Source organism: Nicotiana tabacum, chromosome 17 (assembly GCF_000715075.1).
Source record: "Nicotiana tabacum cultivar K326 chromosome 17, ASM71507v2, whole genome shotgun sequence".
NCBI lineage: Eukaryota > Viridiplantae > Streptophyta > Magnoliopsida > Solanales > Solanaceae > Nicotiana > Nicotiana tabacum.
Window position 1 is genome coordinate 136277217 of NC_134096.1, and position 24787 is coordinate 136302003.

At 38.7% G+C, this 24787-nt stretch overlaps 2 protein-coding genes across 2 annotated transcripts; both read right to left on the reverse strand.

The window, feature by feature from the left end:
- LOC107828099 (RING-H2 finger protein ATL80-like) lies at positions 1 to 1004 on the reverse strand. Its single transcript, XM_016655355.2, has one exon. The coding sequence runs from the start codon at positions 810 to 812 to the stop codon at positions 219 to 221; it is 594 nt and encodes a 197-aa protein (XP_016510841.2). The 5' UTR covers positions 813 to 1004; the 3' UTR covers positions 1 to 218.
- A 16193-nt stretch (positions 1005 to 17197) lies between these two features.
- Positions 17198 to 24580, reverse strand: LOC107828089 (MLO-like protein 8). The gene is made up of 15 exons (XM_016655344.2): positions 24187 to 24580; positions 22098 to 22155; positions 21819 to 22024; positions 20578 to 20694; positions 19945 to 20005; positions 19740 to 19828; positions 19572 to 19646; positions 19391 to 19479; positions 19221 to 19270; positions 19071 to 19111; positions 18826 to 18999; positions 18277 to 18312; positions 18087 to 18154; positions 17937 to 17997; positions 17198 to 17732 (listed from the first exon to the last, which is right to left on the reverse strand). The coding sequence occupies exons 1-15, from the start codon at positions 24313 to 24315 to the stop codon at positions 17322 to 17324; spliced, it is 1665 nt and encodes a 554-aa protein (XP_016510830.1). The 5' UTR covers positions 24316 to 24580; the 3' UTR covers positions 17198 to 17321.
- Positions 24581 to 24787: the final 207 nt, after the last annotated feature.

The following is a 24787-nucleotide window of genomic DNA, read 5'->3' on the forward strand; positions in this document are numbered from 1 at the left end:
TCAATTTTAACTTCAACATATACTAAATTTGTAAAAATAATTTACATAAGTCACGCTAAAGATAACTACTGCGATAATTTGGTAAATTAGTAACCTAACTTGCACAGCACAATAAGTGACGGATTACAACTGGTAAAACTGCACTGATAATGTAAATTAGATTTGATCATTTACATTATCGGCGTATATAATTTAAAGCTAAGTCTTTTTTTCTTTTTCTAGACTAGAAAATTACTTGAGCTAGCGCATGAACGAGACTCATCCGGAGTTGTAGCCGGAGCACCGTCGGTTTTATGGGAAATTGCAGGGAACTCACCGCACTTCCGGCACCGAGCAACCACGAGAATTTGACGACAAGAAGGGCACGAAGAGTGTGAACCCAACCAAGTATCAATACACTGAAGGTGAAAACTATGGCCACACTGCGGCAGCACACGGATCTCATCTCCCACCGCATACTCCGCCAGACAGATGGCACACTCCGCCGTGAACGGCGTACCTTTCGCCGTTGTACTGCTGGGGTCATACGTGAACTTAGGCAACGACTGTAACACTTTCTTCTTCAACCCTTTGTTCGCCGCCGCCGACTGACCACCAGCTCCACCTGCTCCGGCGCCGGTTCCTCGCCGGAGCCACGCGCATCTTGCAACAGCTATGAGACCCACCACACAAATTAGTGCACAAAGCAAAGCAGCTAGTATTACGACAAAGTCAGACTCCACTGCCACCGCAGATGGTGGCTCCGCCGCCGGCGGTGAAGGGGAAGTTGAAGAAGAGCTGTTACTAAGCAGAAATCTAGCTGGACGAGTCATAATTGAAACAAATTCAACAACAATAATATGGATATAAGCAACTACTAGTACTACTATAATATAGAAGAGGAGAGAGTGGATGCAAAAGATGTGGTTGAAATGTCGGTAATTGATGTGAACTTAATACAGTAGTGATAAAAACATATGAAAATGTCTCAAAGTCCGTAATATATAGATATAAAATCTGAGGGGAGTGTTGAATGGAAGGTATTGAAGGAAGGTAATTGAAGTTTACACGTGGGGCAGAGAAAATCATGTAGAGGTCCCTACTATTCTTCACTACAAATACTACTAGCTATTACAAGCAGACACGTTTCGTTTAATATTTAGTGATTAAAATAGAAAATAACTTGCGGTTTAGTTTAATAATCGTTTACAATTAAAATCGGATAATAATTAAATTTATAAATAATTTTAAGAATATGTTATTTCAATTGGTACAAACTGAAAAATATAATAATTGAAGTTAGAAATTAACTGTAAAATAAAACAAACCAATGTAACGCGCAACTTCGGCCCTCGAGCTAGGTCGCCCTCGAACCAACTGAGTATATTATTGAAAAGTAAGAACTGAACAACTGAATAAAAGAGTTTAAGAGAGAAAACGTAATATATTGCTTTGTTATGAGTGTCCCTTTACAAAATGATTGGAACTCCCTTTATATAGTAGAGGAGTACTTCATATGGTACAATTCTAAATACAGAAGGAAATCTTCTGATTGGCTAATCAACCGGTCTTGACTCGATATATGCTGAGATCTCCGCCACAATCCCCGCCCGGTCACGGATTCCTCGGCTTTCTGTTATTCGACCTAGCAGGCTTCCTTCGATCTCGCTAGATCTCTATCATTCTCGGTCTCGACCTTAGCTGGTCTCGATCTCGATCGATCCCTGAATCATGAGCTAGGCAATATTTATTCATGTAACGATCCAATATAACTTGGTATTGAACCTCGGTCTGCCACCCCGATCTCGATTAACCATACAAAATCGGGCAAGCACGATTTTGACCGTATACAAATAGTCCCATCGTTTTTTGGAGAGTAATGACAAGAAACGATTTGAGCCTTCGATCATGACGTAATCGCCGTGACATAAGCAGTAAAAGTGACAGAAACGTCTCGTCGGTACAGTTCCCCAGGTATTTCATGCGCGTCAATCGACGGTCGACCACTACCAGTTTTGAACTGTCGTTGAAAACAATAAATAGCCCTTTTCTTCATCATTCCAAACTTTTATTTACGAAACTATTCCATTCCTATCTTCATAGTTTTTTGCCTTCTCCAAAGCTCCATATTTACAGGTTTTCAAATTTCGTTGTTTGTTCTTCTTAAAACACGAAATACTTCAATCTCCATTCTCCTTCGTTCACAAAAACTAAATGGCAAAAATATTTAAAACCGTTCCGCAGAAAGAGGATGCTTCCTCATCTCGGCCGGCCGGCGAGAAACCAGTGGTGGAGCCACGCCTTGAGGAACTTATTCCTGGGGTGTGTGTTATTGATTCCGATTTTAAGGTCGAGAAAACCTCATCGGTTACTGGTCGATGCGAGCCGGTATCGAGATATATATGCTCGCTACCCAAAAGTCTTCTTGATCTGGTGAAGAAAGATTGCTATTGGGAAAATAAAGAGGTTGTGATACCGGCACCGGAGGAAGCGATCACTACCCACGTGGAAGGGTACCTGAGTGTTTACACTTATCCTTTCACGTTGGGTCCCCTCGATCCGGTCATCTTCGATTTTTGCAAGAAATACCAGGTGACCCTCGGCCAAATTCACCCTTCTTTATAGAGGATCGTGATACTGCTCTGTTTCTTTGTTAGCAAAATCGACGGGGTTCCCTTCACCCTCGACCACCTCGTAAGATTATATAGCCCTCGACTCTACCGAGGTGGGCTGATAAAGCTTCAACACTGGGCCACCAAGGCGTTCACCTCGAGTATAGATAAAGACAAAGACCGGGGCTGGATGGGCCGGTTTGTTCGGGTGAAGACCTCGGACCTAATCTCGGTTGAGAGTATGCCATTTCCTAAGAAATGGAATATGAAACGTAAGTACGATCCCGTTTTCAGTTTTTGTTATTTTTACTTCTTCATCTTTTCTTATCAGTGTTTTTCTCGATGCAGCCGTTGCTTGGATGCCGGGTGCGGTTCCCTACCTCGAGAACTGGGTCAGGAGCCTGGTTTCGACGTCAATATACGCCGAGCGTGTGTGGTGCGATTTGTTAAAGGACTGGTGGGAGGCTCGTACTCATGGTAAGCCTTCTTCTTGGCTTGCCGATTTGCCTATCGTTCAAGCATCTTTTCAAACATGAGTTTACTTACTTTCTCCTTTTGTAGGTCTCGTAAATGATGCGGCTATGAGACCCCCGTCCAGTGATGAAGAATCCTTGCTGCCTATCTCGAAACTGGCGAAAGTGATTAAAAAAAAAAAGGGCCTTGTACTCTAAGGGTCTAAAACCCAAGAAAATACCGAGATCGAGAATGCTAAGGAGCTTGAAGCCGAAGACAGAATGTTGGCCTTTCCTGATGATGATGATACCAGGAGTATGAGCGGATCTGAAAGCGAAGGAGGCCTCGAGGGCGGAGATACTGCTCCCGGAGATGACTAAGTCCTTTAGTATTATTTTGTATTTCTTTTAAGACTGTTTCAGTCTTTTGTAGAGAAATTTGATCGAGCCATGTTGCCTTTGTAAATGATTTTTGATGTGTATATATATAAAAACTTTCTTCCTTTCTACCTTATAAAATTATGAAGTTGTATTCTAAGGTCTGAGGTTTAGATAATTTGATTGAAACCGAGCTAGTATAGATCTTAGGCTTTACGATCGAGTGAGTGCTTGCTCGAACTCGAAGTAAGGTAACCCTTAGATTTTTTATTTGAGCGAAGATGATCTCTCGAACTCAAAGCAAAAACAACCCCCTTAGGCTTTTGTATTAGGCCCATATAGCCTTTGTAAAAAGATTGTTTGTGGCTTTCTCCCCTTTTCGGCTTGAAAAAGTTTTTTATCATTTGTATTTGAAAAACTTGTAATGCTTTAGCATGCAATAAGGAACTGTTCGGGAGTTCGAACAATTTTGTACTCATTAGAGTTTTCGAGGCTTGATATTATCGAAGCCTTTTATGATTTTGCCGAGGGTAGCCCTTTTAACCGGTTTATGAGGGAATTCGAAGGCCTATTTTGTTATGGAATTTGGACGTCTCCGAACCGTGTTAATTCGGCCGTAGCCTTTTTAGTTTGGGATTTTCCCCTTGGCTTATTTTCCCATTTTACTTCGAGCTTACCCAGAGTGTATGTCCCCGAGTGGGGTGGCCTGGCCTATAAAAATTGAGGGTTGCCTAAAAGGTCTTATGATCTCGAAGTTTTAATGATTCAGTCTCGTTTATTTTTCGGATGGCCCTTAAGCCTGTTTATCTGAGCGTGGGGGTAATTATTCGAACTCCGGTTATGGTCGGCCCTTAAGCCTGTTTACATAATAGATCGAGAGTATGAAATTGTAAAGTAGAAAAATATTTCTAAAGCATGAATTATCGGCAAAGAAAAATACTTCTCTTTATAAATGATTATACATGCATACATGTTCTGTGCCAAGGCTCGAGCAAACTACGCGGGCACGGTTCGTTTGACCGTTTGGCCCTTACAAATTTTTCCTATCGAAACCCTGCTACCATGAAGTAATTTCTTCGCATCAAAGTTAACATTCGAGGGAAATACCCCCCAGTATTTGAGGTTGATTGTAAAATAACCTCGGATACTCGTTGAATTGTTCTAAGTTAGCACAATCAATGGTTGCCTCATTAAAACCCTCGCCGGAAAATCCATTTGGGACAAAACTGGTCTAAGGGAAAAAGAGTACAACGCGTCCTTTCAAACCTAAAGGCTTCGTGTCGAAGAATCCATCGTTGTTTCTGGTCGAACACCTGCAAGGGTTAGTTTAAAATATAAATAAAAATGGAAGGGGTCGTACCTTAGCAGTAGTATCATTTTAGGTGCGATACATTCCAATTGCTCGGAAGTTGTTCGCCATTTATCATACCGAGCTTGTAGGATCCTTTTCCGACGATTTTGAGAACCTGATACAGTCCTTCCCAGTTCGGACCCAGTTTCCCTTCATTCGAATTTCGGGTGTTGAGGGTAACTTTTCTTAGCACCAAGTCCCCAATGTTAAAATGTCGAAGATTGGCTCTTCGATTGTAGTACCTTTCGATCTGCTATTTTTGAGCGGCCAATCGGATGAGAGAGGCTTCATGTCTTTCGTCCAACAATTCTAGGCTCGTATTCATGGTCTCGTTATTCGACTCCATTGTTGCATATCAAAACCTAATGCTAGGTTCTCCGACCTCGATCGGGATCAGAGCTTCGGCGCCATAAACTAACAAGAACAGTGTTGCTCTGGTGCTGGATTTCGATGTTGTGCGGTATGCCCATAGAACCTCGGGTAGTATTTCTCTCCATTTTCCTTTGGCGTCGGTCAATCTCTTCTTAAGATTTTGGATGATGGTTTTGTTGGTCGATTCAGCTTGTCCGTTCCCGCTGGGATGATAAGGTGTTGATATGATCCTTTTAATCTTGTGATCCTCGAGAAATTTAGTTACTTTGCTGCCGATGAATTATTTTCCATTATCACATACAATTTAGAAGGAAATCCCAAATCGACATATGATGTGGTCCCAAATGAAGTCTATGACTTTCTTTTCTCTGACTTTCTCGAAAGCCTGTGCTTCAACCCATTTAGAGAAATAATCAGTCATAAATAAAATAAATTAAACTTTACCTGGGGTTGACGGGGAGAGGGCCAACGATGTCCATTTCTCATTTCATGAAGGGCCATGGGGACAGGACCGAGTGGAGTAGTTCCCCGGGATGATGAATCATGGGCGCATGCCTTTTGCATTTGTCGCATTTTCGAACGAACTCCCTTGCATCCTTCCCCATATCGGTTCAATAGTACCTTACTCTGATTACTTTATGGACCAGTGATTCAGCACCGGAATAATTTTCACAAGTGCCCTCGTGAACTTCCCATAAGATGTAGTCGGTATCAACCGGTCCCAAACATATAGCTAACGGTCCATCGAACGTCTTTCTAAACAGCGATCCGTCTTCGGACAAAGTAAACCGTGCTGCCTTTGTGCGCAGAGCTCTCGACTCCTTTGGATCTGATGGAAGCTTCCCATTCTTTAAGTACTCTATGTACTTGTTTCTCTAATCCCAGGTTAAACTTGTGGAGTTTATCTCGGTGTGACCTTCTTCGATTATTGATTTCATGAGTTGTACGACAGTCCCCGAGTTGAGTTCGTCGTCTTCGACGGATGAACCTAAGTTTTCAAGAGTGTCGGCCTCACTGTTCTGTTCTCGAGGTACATGTTATAAGGTTCATTCCCTAAACCGATGTAGAGTCATCTGTAGTTTATCCAAGTACCTTTGCATTCGGTCTTCTCGGACTTCAAAAGTCCTGTTCACTTGGTTTTACCACGAGGAGGGAATCACACTTAGCGTCTATGACCTCCGCCCCCAAGCTTCTAGCTAGTTCGAGACCTGCAATCATGGCCTCATACTCGGCCTCATTGCTAGTCAATTTTGTAGTTCTGATGGACTGTCTAACTACATTACCTGTGGGTGATTTTAGTACAATGCTTAATCCGGACCCTTTTGCATTCGAAGCACCGCCCGTAAAGAGGGTCCAGACTCCCGAAGATGTACCCAATTTTATCAATAGTTCTTTTTCAACCCCGGGTACGAGGGCCGACATAAAGTCAGCCGGGAAGTACGCCAAGATTTGAGACTTGATGGCGGTTCGGGGTCGATACTCAATATCGTACCCACTGATTTCTACGGCCCATTTGGCCAATCGACCCGAAAGCTCGGGTTTGTGTAAAATATTTCGAAGAGGATAAGTTGTTACAACACATATTGGATGACATTGGAAATATGGTTTTAGTTTCCTAGAGTCACTTATTAAAGCAAGCGCTAATTTTTCTAAGTGTGGATATCTAGTTTCGGCCTCACCTAAGGTCCGACTAACATAATAGACAGGGAATTGCGTACCTTGTTCTTCTCGGACCAGGACCTCGCTTACCGCTATCTCCGAGACTGCCAAGTACAAGTAAAGTTGTTCGTCCACTTTCGGGGTGTGAAGCAGTGGCGGGCTCGATATATACCGTTTTAGTTCCTCCAAGGCCTGCTGTCATTACGGAGTCTATGAAAAATTGCTTTTCTTCTTAAGCAGCGAGAAGAATCAGTGGCTCCTATCTGAGGATCTCGAAATGAATCATCCTAGGGCGGATATCCGCCCCGTCAACCTCTGCACGACCTTTACATTATCCACTACCGTGATATCCTCGATAGCTTTGATTTTATTGGGGTTGATCTCGATTCCCCGATTGGACACCATGAAATCAAGAAACTTGCCCGAGCCAACACCGAATGCACACTTTTCGGGGTTGAGCTTCATATTGTACTTCCTCAGTATATCGAAAGTCTCTTGTAAATGCATTAAATAGTCCTTTACTCGCAGGGACTTAACTAATATGTAATCAATATAAACTTCCATTGATTTTCCTATTTGTTCTTCGAACATTCGGTTTACTAGGCGTTGATAAGTTGCACCAGTATTTTTTAAACCGAATGGCATTTCATTATAACAATAGGCACCGTACTTAGTGATAAACGAGGTCTTTTCCTGATCCTCCGGGTTCATCTGTATCTGGTTGTACCCGGAGTAGGCATCGAGAAAACTGAGAGTCTCGTGGCCGGCCGTAGCATCGATCATACGATCGATATTAGGCAAAGGAAAAGAATCCTTGGGGCATGCTTTATTCAGGTCTTTATAATCTACACACATTCTAAGTTTGTTTCCCTTCTTAAGGACTACCACTACGTTTGCTAACCATTTGGGATACTTTACTTCCCGAATGGATCCTATTTTGAGAAGTTTGGTTACCTCGTCCTTGATGAAGGCATGTTTGACCTCGGACTGGGGCCTTCTTTTTTGCTTCACCGGGCAGAATTTAGGGTCCAGGCTCAGTTTGTGAGTGGTAATTTCTGGTGGGATCCGTGTCATATCGAGGTGGGACCAAGCAAAGCAATCCATGTTAGCTTTAAGGAAATGAATAAATTTTTTCCTGAGCTCTGGGGTTAGCCCCGTGCCGAGGTATACCTTTCGTTCGGGCTGATGCTTGGCCAGTGTGACTTATTCCAGCTCTTCGACCATCGATATGGTGGCGTCGTAGTCATCGAGAATTATGAAGGATCGAGGGATCCAGTAGTCGTTATCCTCGTCGATCCCTTGCTTCAGTAATTGGGTCGAGGTCGGTGTCTGTGGTTGCTATTTGGCCTCCTGCTTTCCCTTCGAATCCGATCCCTTCGTTGATGAGAGCGCCGATACCGGTATCACTTCATCGACTGCAAACATCTCCTTGCTGGCGGGTTGTTCTTCCGTACACTGCTTTGACTCCCTGTCATTTCATGGATCCACGGCCTTCCAAGCAGGGCGTTATACCTCATGTCACCCTCGATCACATGGAACTTTGTTTCTTGGATGGTCCCGGCCACGTTCACTGACAAAGTAATTTCACATTTGGTGGTTTCGCTTGCCATGTTGAAGCCGTTAAGTACTCAGGCTGCGGGCATAATTTGATCTTGTAGGCCGAGCTGTTCTATGACCTTTCGATCAAATAATGTTGGCCGAGCTACCTGGATCAATCAAAACACGTTTAACTTGAATTTTATTCATAAGGACATATATTACCAGTGCGTCGTTGTGGGGTTGTAAGATCCCCTCTGCATCCTCGTCATTGAAAGACAGGGTTCCTTCTGGTACGTAGTCTCGAGTACGCTTTTCCCTCGTGATCGACACCTTGGTGCGTTTGAATACGGGCCCCTGAGGAGTATCGACCCCTCCAATAATCATGTGGACCACATGTTGCGGCTCTTCTTGCTCATTCTGTATATTTGAATCTCTGTTCTTTAAATGGTTTTTAGCCCGATCGCTTAAGAATTCTCGAAGATGCCCTTCGTTGAACAAACGGGCTACCTCTTCCCTCAGCTGTGTGCAATCTTCTGTTTTATGACCATGGGTGTCATGATATTTGCACATTTGATTAGGATTTCTCTGATCCGGATCAGTCTATAGAGGTCGAGGCCACCTGGTGTCTTTGATGCGCCCAATGGCCGATACAATAGCTGATGCATCAATGTTAAAGTTGTATTCCGATAGTCGTGGTGCTTCTTTGGGTTCGACATTTCTATCGAAACTTCTTTTACTCATGAGCCCTCGAGAGCTCTGTCATCGATCATTTCTTCTACCAATTCGAACGGGGTGGCGTCCAGGCCCGTTGTTTCTCCGATCTCCAACGTATGGCTGATATCGATCTCTGTTTGACCGTGGTTCCCGGTCAATATCCCTTTTAACTCTGTCGATGGTCCTGTTTGGATAAACGGATCCGGAAGGAGTCCCCAACTGGTCACCCTCGACCCTAATCTTTGACTGGTACCGATTATATACGTCGGCCCAAGTTACAGCTGGATATTCGATCAAGTTTTGCTTCTACTGTTGTGAGGATACCGAACTTCGTATGTTTAGGCCTTGAGTGAAAGCCTGAACGGCCCAATAGTCGGCGACTGGGGGAAGATCCATGCGCTCCATTTGGTACCGAGATACGAACTCTCTAAGCATCTCGTTGTCTTTCTGTTTTACTTTGAAGAGGTCTGATTTTCTAGTCTCGACCTTTATCGCTCCGGCGTGTTCTTTGACGAAGGAATCATCGAGCATGGCAAAAGAATCAATGGAGTTAGGAGGAAAATTATGGTACAATATCATCGCCCCCTTTGATAAAGTTTCTCCGAATTTCTTCAGCAGTGCGGACTCAATCTCATCGTCCTCTAGATCGTTCCCCTTTATTGCGCATGTGTAAGAAGTGGCATACTCGTTGGGGTCACTAGTTCTATTATACTTGGGAATTTTTGGCATACGGAACTTCTTTGGAATGGGCTTAGGAGCCACGCTCGGGGGGGAGGGCTTTCGTACGAACTTCTTTGAATCCAAACCCTTCAAAATCGGTGGTGCCCCCAGAATTTGATCAACTCGGGAGTTATATGTTTCCACTTTTTTGTCATTCCCTTCAATCTTCTTCTCCCTCGATTCAATTTGCTTTGTCAGCTCCTCGAGCATTTTCAAGATAGCGGGGTCGGTCCCTAACTTATTCATATTTGACCTCCCCGGGACTGGTTCGGCCTTGTGAACAACTTTCTGTGATGGCTCGGGTTCGACCCTACTTAGTGCGTGGTTCTGATTTTGAAGTTGTGTTATTGCAACTTGTTAAGCCTGCAGCATTTCGAATATTATTCGAAGGTTGATTCCTCCTTCTTCACCGCTCTGTGCATTCTGACCGGCTGATCGAACGTCTTTGCGGATGCTATTTTCGGGGTCGACGCCCAGATTTGTATTCAGGGCAACATGGGAACTGACGTTGATGGGGTCTACAACTGGTACTCCCTCGAGATCAACTGGAAGCACTTCGTTTTCTGGGGCGGCTACGTTGTCGTTTTCGCCATGAAAACCAAGACCATTGTCGATGTGTGTGGATACTGCTTGAGAGTTCGACATGCTGATCCTGGAATAAAAAATGCTTATAAGAATAAGTGTAAAGCAGTGTGTGTTATGAAAATTAGCACCAGGCAATCACTATTATCCTTGGCCCCATTGTGGGCGCCAAACTGTTTACCCTTAAAATCGGATAACAATTAAATTTGTAAGTGATTTTAAGGATATTTGATTTTACTTGGCACAAACTGAGAAATATAAGAATTGAAGTTAGAAATTAACTGTAAAATAAAACAAACCAATGTAACGCGCAACTTGGGCCCTCGAGCTAGGTCGCCCTCGAACCAACTGAGTATATTATTGAAAAGTAAGAACTGAACAACTGAATAAAAGAGCTTGAGAGAGAAAACGTAATATATTGCTTTGTTATGAGTGTCCCTTTATAAAATGATTGGAACCCCCTTTATATAGTAGATGAGTTTTTCATATGGTACAATTCTAAATACAGAAGGAAATCTTCTGATGGGCTAATCAACCGGTCTTGACTCGATATATACCGAGATCTCCGCCACAATCGTCGCCCGGTCACGGATTCCTCGGTTTTCTATTATTCGACCTGGTAGGCTTCCCTCGATCTCGCTAGATCCCTATCCTTTTCGGTCTCGACCTTAGCTGGTCTCGATCTCGATCGATCCCTGAATCACGAGCTAGGCAATATTTATTCATGTAACGATCCAATATAACTTGGGACTGAACCTCGGTTTGCCACCCCGGTCTCGATTAACCATACAAAATCGGGCAAGCACGATTTTGACCGTATACAATCATGTAGGGTTACATGTTGATTAGCATCTTTTTAAATGAAAGATCAATTCAAATTTGAGTGGAGATAAAAAAAATACTACTATGTGTGACAGAGTATTAACCCAAATAGTCGCTCTCACCTAATCTCTAAACGAAAATTAGCGGTGAATGTATAATATATGTATAATATGTGTATAACTAATATATAATCTATGTATATCGACTAAAAAAAAGGTAAACATTGAATTGGCTGGCTTTTTTGATTTGTCTAAACATGAGTTAAGTCTTGATAGATAGAGTTATCGATTGCATGATTAGAGGTAATTATTAAATAAAAAATGGCAGCTCGGTGCACTAAGCTCCCGCTATGCGCGGGGTCCGGGATATGGCCGGACCATAAGGGTTTATTGTACACAATCTTACCCTGTATTTCTGCAAGAGGCTAGGTTGTTTTCACGGCTTAAACTCGTAACCTCTTGGTCACCTGACAACAACTTTACCAGTTACGTCAATGCTCCTTTTCATTAGAAGTAATTAATATTCGATAAAATAATTAAGATGTATGCAAATTATCCATGCACAAATGTCATAAAGAAGTATAATCATGTGTGGTTCAAGATTGATTAGGGTCCTTTTTTAATTACTTTAAAAATGGATAAGGTTAATTCAAGGAACAAAGAAGCAAAGGCATGTGAAATTACCTGATTTGTTTGTATTCAAGTCTATCAAAACTCTTGTCGAAAACCAAAAAGGAAAGGGAACTGTGTAACAACTTGTTCAAACTGAGGGCGACCAGTGGTCTCTATAAAACCGCCATTGCCATTAGAGTTCTGTCCACAGAAAAAAGAAGAAAGTTCCAAAAGTTTTGGTGTCCTTCGGATTCCAAAATACTCTCCTTCTTGATTTTAATCTTTTTCTGTTTGTGTTTGAATATGATTTAGGATGAATTAATATTAGAAACAGTCTTTTAGAAAACAATACGGTAATTTTTTATTTTCCAAGAAACAACTAAGTAGTAATTATTTTGGTAATACATATTGTTTAGAAAACAAAGTGCCCATTGTTTTTAGAGGTTAAGTTATGTACACTGTTAATGTATAGTTTATTACGTCATCAGCTTAATTTGACCAATAACATCATGTAATTTTTCGGATCAAATCTTTTATGGTAGCCCAAAAATAAAATATCATTATCAATATTGTCAAAATTTACATTATCAAAATACATATAATGTGAACTCTTGTTCAAATTATTTATTTTATATTCTACAATAAATCAAATTAGTGAATGATCTTCAACCTTGTAATTAATGAAGTCTCGAGATATATTACCTCGTCGAAGTAAGAAAAGAATTGTTACTATTGTAATAGTGGACATGGAGTGGGGACTAGGGATGCTAAAGTACAATATTATTACTTTTTTGCCTTTTCTTCCTTTTTGTTGAAAGACAAAAGTAACACTAGAAAGTTTTGTTTTGAGGATGAGATGGGTAACATGTTCTTTGTACATTAATTTTGCGTGACAAAAGAAAAGGTTTACTCTATTTATCCAAGAACAAGTGGCATGTCCGTACTTTGTAGCTGTAATTGACAATCTATTTTTGTTTCGTCTCCAATAATTAAAGGTTGGATTCGAATGTTACATATGTTTGTGTTAGCGATAATTTTTCTAATCTAAATTGGAGTGAGAACAGCCGTTTAAGAAAAAGAAATGATTCTTCTCTTTTATTTAACTTTAGAAGGATTCCTGATATGACTTCTTGCCTCCCTCCTTTTTCATGACATGAAAATACAAACAAATAGTTACTTCAATCTGATATTTGTTCAAGTGGATAAAATTGTGGAGGCCCCCATTGGTGAATTGAAAAATTTGTTGTTACAATCGAACGGCTTAATTTTAAAATGTTACGTGTTATAATAATAATAATAATAATAAAATTAGGATCGGCTACTTTCTCCATTTAAAACATAATATATTTTAAGAAATACTTATGGCATGGTTATACAAAGATACTCTTAATATGGTGTTTTATTATCCGTTATAAGTTAAGCCCGCATGGTATTCTTTAAAATGTCTTACATCATTAAAAGATCATTACACCTTATATGCAAGCTCCTAATCATTTCAACTATCAATGTGAGATTTTGTTTGCATACCCAACGATCTCTTCCTTGAACTAAGTTTCATGCTGTCCATTACCATGAGTCAATTGCACGGTGTGTCACCCATGTGGTACGAGTATAGCGATGACCGAATGATGGTGCGAGACTCGGTTTGCTTACCTTTACAAGCTTAAAGACGCACACACAAATTGGCTATATAAATTCTTACATCTCCATGTAAAACATAAATTATATTTTAAGAAATAATTAGTTTTTTTAACCAAAAAGCTACTTAAAAGATTATTTATTTGCGAAAGATTTAAATTCTGGTTCAATATTTTTGTTAATAGATTGAGAAATGACAACCTGGAGAAACAATGGGTGCATCTTCATTGTTTGTAAAAGGCAGGCCATGCCTAATGCATGTGAACTGTTTCTTCGTGCACACCCATGACCCATCATCGCCCTCTGTCCCACTTGTTTTCTTTCTTGTTTTGCTTTTCCTTTTTATTTTATGTATTTTACCTAAAAGTTACAATTATGTGCTCTTTCTAATCTGAAAATTAAATACCATAGAGAAGCTAAAGAAAAGAAGTAATAAGAAGTTTTAAGATTATTATCATATACTCACTCTTGTTTCAATTTATGTGAATCTATTTCCTTTTTAGTTCGTGCAAAAAAAAAGACCTCTTTTCTTATTTGAAAACAATTTACTTTTATGCAATGATTTATAGTCACACAGAATATATGTGCCTCATTTTACACCACAGATTTAAAAGTCTTCTCTCTTTTCTTAAACTCCGTATCTAGTCAAATGAGTTCGAATAAATTAAAACGGAGTAGTATTGTTTATCCAAAGACCATATCCGAAACATATATGTGGGACTGTATAAGATAGACATGACCATCAATAAATTAATGATATCTTATTCTGTACACATTAACAACGAAAAGCTCAAATTAGAAAACTTCTATTCCAAGGACACTGCACCTCTCCACACCAACGTGGATTAGTGGTTCAACTTCTGTTTGTTAAAATACAAATACATATAATCAATGCAAGTACTCCCTAGTTCGCTTTTAATTGTCAAGTATTTAAAAATAAATTTTTATTTTTACTTATTATTTTTTACATATCAAGATAAAAATAATTTATTTTTTCTGTTTTGCCCTTAGCATTAATTATTCATTCCATCCAAATACATTAAGACTATACATCAATTAATATGAGTATCATAGTAAATTATGCGCTTTATTTATTATTTTTTAAGGAGTGTGCAAAGTCAATAGTGCACAAGTAAAAGTGAACAGAGGGAGTATAATAATAACAACAATTTCAGTGTAATTTCACAAGTGGACTATAATTTCATATAGTCATTGCAAGTGTTTTTATTTAATTTATGAAGATATGTGCATATTTGTTTAAATGATATTGCAACTTTTCACCGCAGATATAGATTTTAATAGAATATCTTAAAGATATTTGAGGGAAAACAGAAGAGATGCTGAGCAGAAAAGAGCAGTATAGTGTAAACTTAATTCTTTTGCTTTGTAACAGAAGTCCATTACCTTAGGTAAGGAATCAGAGTCATACAAGATAAAAGAAGAAAAAAAGGGTTTCAATCCTTTTGCTTTTATAGGAGATTTCACACCTAAATTCAGACGGCTTCTTTTTTGTAGATCATAATTTTATAGTGGTCCAAAGAGTCCAGGGGCGGATGTACGTGCTAGTTTTAGGTAGGGTGGGCATAATACAGACCGAATCGAAAATTTCTGTTTATTCGGTTTCTGTTTTTCGGTTTATTCGGCCGGTTTGCAGTTTATTATTTTAAAAAATTCGATGTTCGGTTCGGTGGTCGGTTTTAATTGAAGAACCGAATTCTGATACTACAATTCTGATACTACAATTTCAAGTTCACACTCTTGACTCTTCAATTGACCACGAAAATTTCAAATGATTCACGAGAATTGAGCGAGAAATTGATGAACTGCGAGAACTAATGCAAAAGAGGTTTAAGCTAAAACTGGTACCTTTTTATCTAGTGAAAAATTAATATTTGGAGTGGAAAATAGTCTTCTAGCGGTTTAGTCGACAAAGCATGGAATAACTTTGGAAACTCTCCTAAGCTAAAAAGTTTGTAGCTTTTGCTTAAGGTTCAACAATCACGAGACGATTTTCGTTGAAGAAAGTTGTTTCATGGGTTAGTTGCTTAAGGTTCAACATGTGTTAGTTGAAGACAGTAGAAACACTTGTATCGGCTGCAAAAAGTAATCTATTTTCGTTGTTTCGTACTATTTTTATCATAGCTTGAAACCGAAAATCAAACCGATTAAACCGAACCGAAGTTATTATGATTCAATTTTGGTTATTAAAATCACAAACCGAAAACTGAACCGAAATTCTATAAAATCGAACCGACCGATGATCACCCCTAGTTTTAGGTGCTCAAGCACCATTGACCTTGACGTAAACTATGTATAGCTATAATAAAAATACAAAAAAGTGGATATAATGTTGTAGCGAGCACCCAAGAAACAAAATGATTTTGACGTGGAAGTTAAAGCAAAATTAAAGGCAAAGACCAAGGTTCAATTCCCTGATTCCACACTGAAACGGCCTCTATATTTTTAATGGTCAGTTTTTTGTGGAAAAGTTTTACTTTTCTATTCCCTTTAGGTTTTAGTGTCAGGCCGCAGCCAACTTTTTAATCTTTCTCCGTTTTTCAACTAAATTTTCCTTTTCTGATTTTTGTTTTCTCCTTTTCCTACTTCCTTTCACCTTTAGGTATATTAATTAGATTTAGGAATAAAAAATGACATCTTCCAGAAAATTTTAAATACTAAACCCTTCTTGTAATGATAATACTATTAGTAGTTCATTATGACTTGTGACAAAGTATTTTTTGATAATGATATTAGTAGTTTTCATATTAACTCTTTTTCTCTTGCATTCGAATAGTTATGCACTTGTACTATGCGATTAATAACAACTTTATATTAAAGGAAGTGAACACCCACGAACTTCAAATCCTGGATCCGTCATTGCGGCAAAGACAATGACATTTTGTAGATCATAATTAACTTAGCAGCAACAACAACAAGTCAACAACAATTACCCAGTAAAATCTCACAAGTGGGGTCTAGAGAGGGTAGAGTGTACGCAGACCTTACCCCTACCCCGAGGGAGTAGAAATGCCGTTTTCGATAGACCCTCGGCTCAAGAACACGATGGTCCAAAACCTAGCGAACTGTATTTTTCCAAGGAAGAGAAAGATAAGTCTGGCTCGATCTGAAATGCAGGTAACCGAAAATTCGTTCATTTTGGAGGAATTCAATTCCCATTTCCAACTTAAACAAACTCAAAGATCATCTGAAAAATGACTTTCCATAAATAGAAGAAACCCCTTAAAGATAATACCAACCGTAAAATTGCTTAGTGCACCATGTGATTTGCTTCTTTATTGCTACAAAGATCATATGCTTGTCATTCTTTTTGCAAGGCATGTTAGCAACACTATTAAGAGAGAAAAACAAAACTAAAGGTGGAGAGTACTGAAAATGATTGATTGAACTCATTTCCTTGCTTTTTCTCTTTGTTTGAAAGTCGAAAGACCGTTTGCATGTGACATAGGATATCTTTCTTTTCCTTTTTTTTAATAACAGTGGTACCCGTGCCAATTCATACATACCTTGACTATTCAGACGGGTATTTGCTACCTCCCAACACTTCCCACGAGTAACTCTACTTACCGATGCTTTAGACAAAGGGAAAGAAATTACCTCATGCTTTTGACCTAGGGCGTTCTTTTTTAAGTTTCAACTTTTTAAAACTTGGTAATCATCAAGAAAAAGGCAAACCATTACATAGTGCATTGGAGATCATCGCTTGGCAATTTCATGAGAAAATATACAAGGAATTCACCTATATGTGCCGAGGAACTGCCAAATTGCTTATATGATAGTCCTAAAAGGATAAGCACATTGATATGACTAGGAAAAAGGGGGAAGAGGAAAAGGAGAAAAAAGGGCACAAGCTAATTGGTTACCTACTTCTTTTTCACCTTTGGGGAGCAGGCTTTACAAATGAGAAGTCATCTTCATTCCTAGTAGATTCTCCATTTGGAGGAACATGCACATGAATTTCTGTGTCATCATGATAAATCTGCGTAGTTGCAATCTCTGCACGATTCATCGGTGTTGTTGGATCATTTTCAAGGTCGGATGCTTCTTGATCGCTGTTGTAGCCCTGGAAACGTGAGGAGTGACCGGTAGTTTTGAACCGATGAAGAGCAGGGCCTGCTGGGTGTACAGGTGAGCTCATTGTGGACCTTGGACTTGCACTACCCAGCGTTCGCGTAGGAGACCTGCTTCCCCTTGCTCCCTTCCTCTTCTTCACAGCCATATGCCACTTCTTCAGAGCCTTGGATGTTTGCTCATCAAATATTGATTTTTTCATATTGGATCCCATCTGCAAACATTAAAGTTAAAAGGCCAATGCTTTATCCAAGTTAACAGCAGATCATGCTAAAAGACTAGAGATTTTAGTAGTATCATGTGGTGAACTTCCATTGTTTGACGAAGCAATGGCAAATGCCAAAAGGTAGTATGGCACGAAATAAAACGTGGAAACAATTATGCTATCGGTTCGAGAGATAAGATCCTCTGATAGTACCTGAGTTATGAGGGCATAAAGCGGAAGAGTGATATAACTGCATAAGAATAAGACTCCCACCCTGTAATAGCAATGGCAAATTAGACTCTTGAAGCTTAGAAACTAAAATAATGAATATACCGAAGTAGCTTTCTGTAGCAAGAAACATACCCTACAACAATTTTTGCAATGACCAGCTCAAACGCGTCGTGGAAGCAAGACTTTAGCCCGTACTCATACTACAGATAAAGTAGAATCCTCATCTCTACCGATAGTTTTATAGCATAAACAAAAAGAAAAAGAAAAAGAATATCTCGCAATATCAGAATATCATCTTTGATACAGGGAGAAGAATTATTACCCATATCCACAGAAAATATGTTAGCTGGAATGCATTCTGCCAAGTTTAAAAGATATATTAGCAATAGAAAAACTTAAAAAAGGAAAGTTTAGCCAAGGTAATTCCAAGAAATACATAGAGATTACGATATGAAAAAGTAAACTATTCCACGCTCCAGCACCATCTTTTCCATTTTATTTATTTTCTTAGCACAATTCCTCAAACAAAACACAACATTTTCAGTACTGCACATGCACTAGTTTCTATGTTTACTTTCAATATTCAACAGCATGCTTGACAGACACTGGATAGAGAAGTTTATTGACTGACCCATAGATAGAAGGAAATATTTTTACTTCTTATCCTCAATAGAAGTAGATGACGTCTTAGCTGATTGTATGAACTTATAATGTCCTGGCTTTCAATTATCAAATGCCCCTCTAAGCCCGAGTTACTTATAGCAACATTATGTATTAAGGCAACTCTGTACTTGCAAAGTTGAAACCAAATGATATGCGCATCCTCTGGTTTACCAACATTACTTTTTAAAAATTGTATTGAAATGCAAACCTGAAATAAGGCAAAATGGATGAGGTGAAGAACCAGTTGTGGTCGACCAAACCAAAAGTATTTGTCTGAGCCTTGTACAAGAGGGATTCCTTGAACTACTGCATGTCTCTCTGTGATGTCAATGGCCATCCTAGTCACAACAGCCTGAAGCTTTGTTCCAACAGCTAAAATGATCTGAGAAGATTTCACGATAAGAATTTCCCCTAGAATAACTCAAGCATATGAACAATGGACAGGAATCTTACAATCAGAGGAATTAAGGATGCCCAAAACAATGCTTGCCACCCTGAAACGGGCCAAATGATTCAGATTATAAGAAAACGATACTCGGGCTGAATTGGATAGCGACTAAAACTGAAGTTCATAAATGGATTCCACCACAGAACATCACTTACCGCTAACATTTAGAAGCAAGAAAAGCACAAATGATGCCCATAAAACTGGACTGCCGGAAAAGAACAAGTAAGCCAATCAGAGAAGCAAGGATATTTATGCTGATTACGCACAAGTAAGAATACATAAATATGCTAAAAAGATTGAGAGAGAAAATAACACATCTAGCTACCTGACGCCGACAACTACCTTGAAGTCATCCTCTAATGACCTCTTGATATACTTTTGGAAGTCAAATTTACTTCCAGGAGCTAGATGAACCTGCACGCGGAAGATTTTTAGTTTCACGGGGAAACAGAGAATATTCAAAAGGAACAAGGCGAATTGCAGAACAAAGCACAAAGAGAACTCACACTGATAAAACCATTGCGCAGGGTCAAGTAGTCAGACTTACTGACAGACCTGAAAAATTGTCTTAAGAAGCATCCCTGCATGAATTAAGTTGCAACAATGAACCATCTTAACACTAGTTTGGCCTTGTGCTACAAAACTATGCAATTCACATCTTATTAATTTCTCACAATGTAAAAGAAGATCGGGAGCCTTGTCCAGAAACTAGTATGTGCTCTGACAAAAGATGTCTCATGAGTAAGTCTGAATCTTGAAGGATCTGCAAGTCCCATTACAAACATAATGATACAGTCAAAACCAAAATGGACTGAGCAAATAAACATAGATAGCAAGCAACAGCACAAAGTTTTAGCTTCACAGCAAGCAAAAGCATACCATTTGAAAACTCGTAATTATGGGTTGAAGTCTCTTGCTCCCATTGTTTCCAGCCACGAATCTGAAGAACAAAGTTTGGCATTAAGCAAATGGATTATTACCAAGGATAACAGCATCCTAAAATCTAAAAGGAGAGGACATTTACTAAATAAGCAACCAAGCACGGGACCATGATCAGTTTATCACCCTACACAAGTGTTGAGTCTCGATAACAAATATGAGTCTTGGTATATGGTCAATTATAGCTAGGAAGTATAGCTGCAGCAGTTTTAGGAAAAACAATTTTAGTGATCCAAATGATTAACTGCAGTTCGGCTTGCAATTTAGTTTGAATATTCCTGTCATACCAAGACCAGTTCGTCTTGCAAATCAGTTTCCTAAAATGTTTGACTATGTCAACCAAGTAAGATTAGAGAAACGATCGTCCTTCCACTAATAACACCAGGGTATTGAATCACCATGAAAATTTGATCGATCTTCTGAATACATTGAAGGACTGAAGGTCTCGACAAGAAAAACTACTAAAACGCATAGTCAATAATTGGGCTCTACAATATTTCCAGATTACCTAAAAAGCAGTATAAATGGCAGCTAAAGCATAGGAATAACTACATAAAGTATATTTTGATTTACCTTAAGTCTTCCCAACCACATGGTAATAGCACTGTATAACACATGAAGGACTGCCAAAAAGAAAATAAGGATGTGTATTTGATGCAGTGCATCAACAGAAATGAGAGCAACACGTCCCTGTCAGGAATACTTTAGATTAGTTAACTTAAGAAAGAAAATCATGTTGTTAATCCTAATATAAACTAAAACATAAAGGTCTAAAACATAGCTGCGAAGGAAGAAATAGATGGCTAGAACATAGTGCTAACGGAACGCAAGGATGCAGCATCTGGTAGAACAAAAACTTTACATTCAAATATTATTAATTTATTTTTATATGAAAAATTTACCCTAAACCTAAGCTGACCTAACAACTTTTAGAAGCTCATAGTCCAAGAAATCTGAAGCACATACATGGTGATTTTTGTGGTGCAAGTTGTAACTGAGATATAAAGTCACGATTTAGTCATCTGCTCCAATTGTATGCAGTCACACATGTTCAATGTGCTGGGACAAACAGAACTTTCACAGAACAAACTCTCCTTTTCTTATCAATAAAACTACTGTTGCGCAAACAATGGGTACTCATACGAATAGCCCAAGCGTTTCATCATTAAAGCGATGGAGATTCAATAACTGAATAAACCACTTTAGGTTATTTCAAGAACGCATCACATTCTAAAACTCCATTTTGATTGATGGTCTCACAATATTTCTGCCCACGTAATGCACATCCAATTCCGACATACCAAACCCCTCTCCCAACCACCTAGGGGGCTGTGGAACAATCATTTTGGATGGATCTTACATATCTCAGCTAGTTATCTCAAGTCTTTTCTTCCTACATCAGACAGGACAACCTAAAAATAAATCAGTGATGGTAAAAAGCTAAGTGTTTCCTAATTTTGATTGGGCTACATGAATATAATGCAGACAACTTGTCAAATACCTAATGGAATGAAGGAGCTATGTGTAAAATTTCTTTCGCAACTCTATTAATGATGACTTCACGATATTTGAAACGTCCATTTATTTGAATTGAAGTGACAAACATTCTAAGGAAGTTCGCGAGAACTTTTAGTAGGTTGCGCAGAATATCTCATTGTCTAGGTCAACTGACAGAAATGAAAAACATTTTGTCTGTCGCCATATCTAATTCAATAAAGTATTAGTTAATTACTATAAGCACAGTTCTGCTAGAGCCATTTTTGCCATCAGCGCTCCTTAATACGACTAAATTCAAGGGTCATGTACACATTTACCTCTTTGCATGTAGGCTCCGCACCAGCCAAAATTCTACGCTCATACCATAAAAGCCTCCGGCGGTGTTCCTCCTCCTTTTCAACATCTTTGTGCACCGCAGGGCACGGCAGCATTGTGTTAGCAACATTTGGAGGGATACAAATGCCAGCAATGTAATATTGACTAAATACAAGGGTTAATGAGATAAAACCGAGAATCATCAACTCTGCAATAATTAGAAGACTAAATCAGAAAATGAAAACAAGTAACAATAAGAGGAGGAGAGCACAAAATCTTACCGGCCTTAACCTTCTCCAAAGCCTCATATAGAGCTTTTTTATGCCTGTCAGTCAACCACTGAGCAAAGATTTCACTGTGTCAATTATTAATATTTTCTAGAGTAGCAGGCATTCAAGGAAGCAACAAATGAGCTGAGATACTACAACAACTCAGGATTACTAATATTTTTTAAGGTAGCAGGATGGGCTGAGATTATTAATATTTTCAAGAATAGAAGCCATTAAAGGAAGCAACAAAAGAGCTGAGATACTACATCAACTCAGGATTAGTAATATTTTCTAGAGTAGCAGCCATTACAGGAAGCAACAAATGAGCTGAAATCAACTCAGAATTATTAATATTTTCTAGAGTAGCAGGCATTCAAGAAAACAACAAGGCAGCTGAGATAAGACATAAACTCAGGATTATTAAATTTTTTAGAGTAGCAGGCATTCAAGGAAGCAACAAATGAGCTGAGATACTACATCTACTCAGGATTATTAATATTTTCTAGAGTAGCAATCATTAAAGGACGCAACAAATGAGCTGAGATCAACTCAGGATTATTAATATTTTCTAGAGTAGCAGGCATTCAAGAAAGCAACAAATGAGCTGAGATACTACATCAACTCAGGTTTACTAATATTTTCTAGAGTAGCAGGCGTTCAAGGAAGCAACAAATGAGCTGCGATACTACATTTGCTCAGGCAATCACAATAAGTTGTGAAAACTATAAGACAACAAACTTCAATATCAGTATATTATCAGAGCGAACCTGTTTAGTTTAAAATGCTATCAAAAGCCAAAAAAAAAAAGGGGGGGGGGGGGGGAGATAGCAAGTTATTACAATTAAATGAAAGGACGAAAAGTCTAAAAATGAATAGGAAATCGATGTAATATTTTCTGAAGCACAAAGGAATCAGTTCACAAGGCATAACACAGACATTGAATTATATTTCACTCTTTTCCCTGGTTTAATTGGTGAAGTTAAAATAAGATGGAGAAAAGACATTTAACACTTTTCACTTTAAGATAAATGCAAGAAAAAGAACATCCAATTACAGCAATAAAAGCTATAATGTCCAAGTAACCAATATGCATAAAACAACTTGAAGGTGAGCAAACATTTCCAACCAAGTGGGAAAAAATTTCTTACCTTTTTTTGGGGGTATGCAACAGCGAAAGCAATAGAAGTAAAACAAATTATCTTGGAAAAACACATATAAAGCCTAAAGCTTTCTCAAAAGCAATTAAATTGAGAGTCTAATGTAACATCAGCAGATAAAGCCACAGAAATACAACAACTACTGCCCCTCAAAACTAGTCCGGCTATATGAATCCTCAATATCAGTGCCACTCCATTTGGATCCATCTTTACTCTATTGCTCAATAATTTGTCCTTAAATTAGGGATTCACTAATGGTTAACTCATCTATACCAGGTAAATAGGTACGAGCTCAATGCAAATATCCATTGTAAAACCCACGATTACTAGGAACTCCTCTGTATCTACTCCCACAATTCTCACGCTTGTGATGATTCCTTTCTACATATCTTGTATAGCCGGTACCCGATAGAATAGTCAAGGTGAACAAAAACAGGCTCTGACACTATCATCATAAAAAAAGTAGTAAAAGAAAAACGGAAGAAAAAGCAAAACCCGCGTATGATACACTATCATCTAAGCAATCCAGATCAGTTGTAGGTTCTAGAGTCTATAGTTAGAGAAAGAACATGAATTCACTTCCAATTTGGTAAGGCAAGACATCCGCAGACATTAAGAAGTCAATTATCTATATAGCTGCAAATTAAAATTCCTTGACACCAAAACAAGGAAACAAGAAAGAGAACTGCTACAGGTCACACTTCAATAAAAACTCCGGTCTGGTTAAGACCTCTATAAAGAAGAAAAATTAAGGGTCAAAAAGTAACTAAATAAAGATAACATCTTTGCATTAAAAACCAGGAATAAATAGCAGAAATAGAAACACAAAAACCAGAATTATTGTTCCTAAAAAGCAAAACAAAAGGGAAAGAAGAAGGTCAACAAGCAGGAGGCGAGGGAAACAAAGAAAGAATACTATGCTTTTAGTTATCATCATTTCATACCGTTCCAAGTTTGTGGATAATCTTCTCCAAAGCAATAGAAATTAGGATAATAACTGCACAAACACCAGCCACAGCCCAAGTTGGTGTCTGATCAAGTTGCCTTGATGTTTCTCCACCCCCACCTGCCATTAATTTCACTTTCTGAAACACAGAATTTCAGCTTCAGATGTTGTCAAAAATCTCAAGAAAATAAATGGTTTTCTGTACAAGTACAACCCAAAAAAAGAAACTGGATATATAGACAGTGTTTTAAAGAAAACTGAGTTTTATTAATTCTGTAGGTATGCAAATGGTCATTTTTAATAACATACACAATTTGGTAGGTACTATCTGACAAACACAGTTCAAAGAAACACGGATAGCCGGATTGAAGATAATATATTGTTATATTGTAGTAGATTATGAGTTCAACAATTTCTTTAAAACAAGTTGGTAGCATTTCTCACGTCTTGGGATAGGGGTTAGAGGGGGCAAGAAAGAAAGTCCACGGTTTTATTATATTTAAGAAGATTGTTGTTTGTAACGGTAAAAATTAAGAGGGACATAAGATTTTAATTTTAAGGTGCATTCTTAGGGGCTTTAAACATATTTGACCCATAAA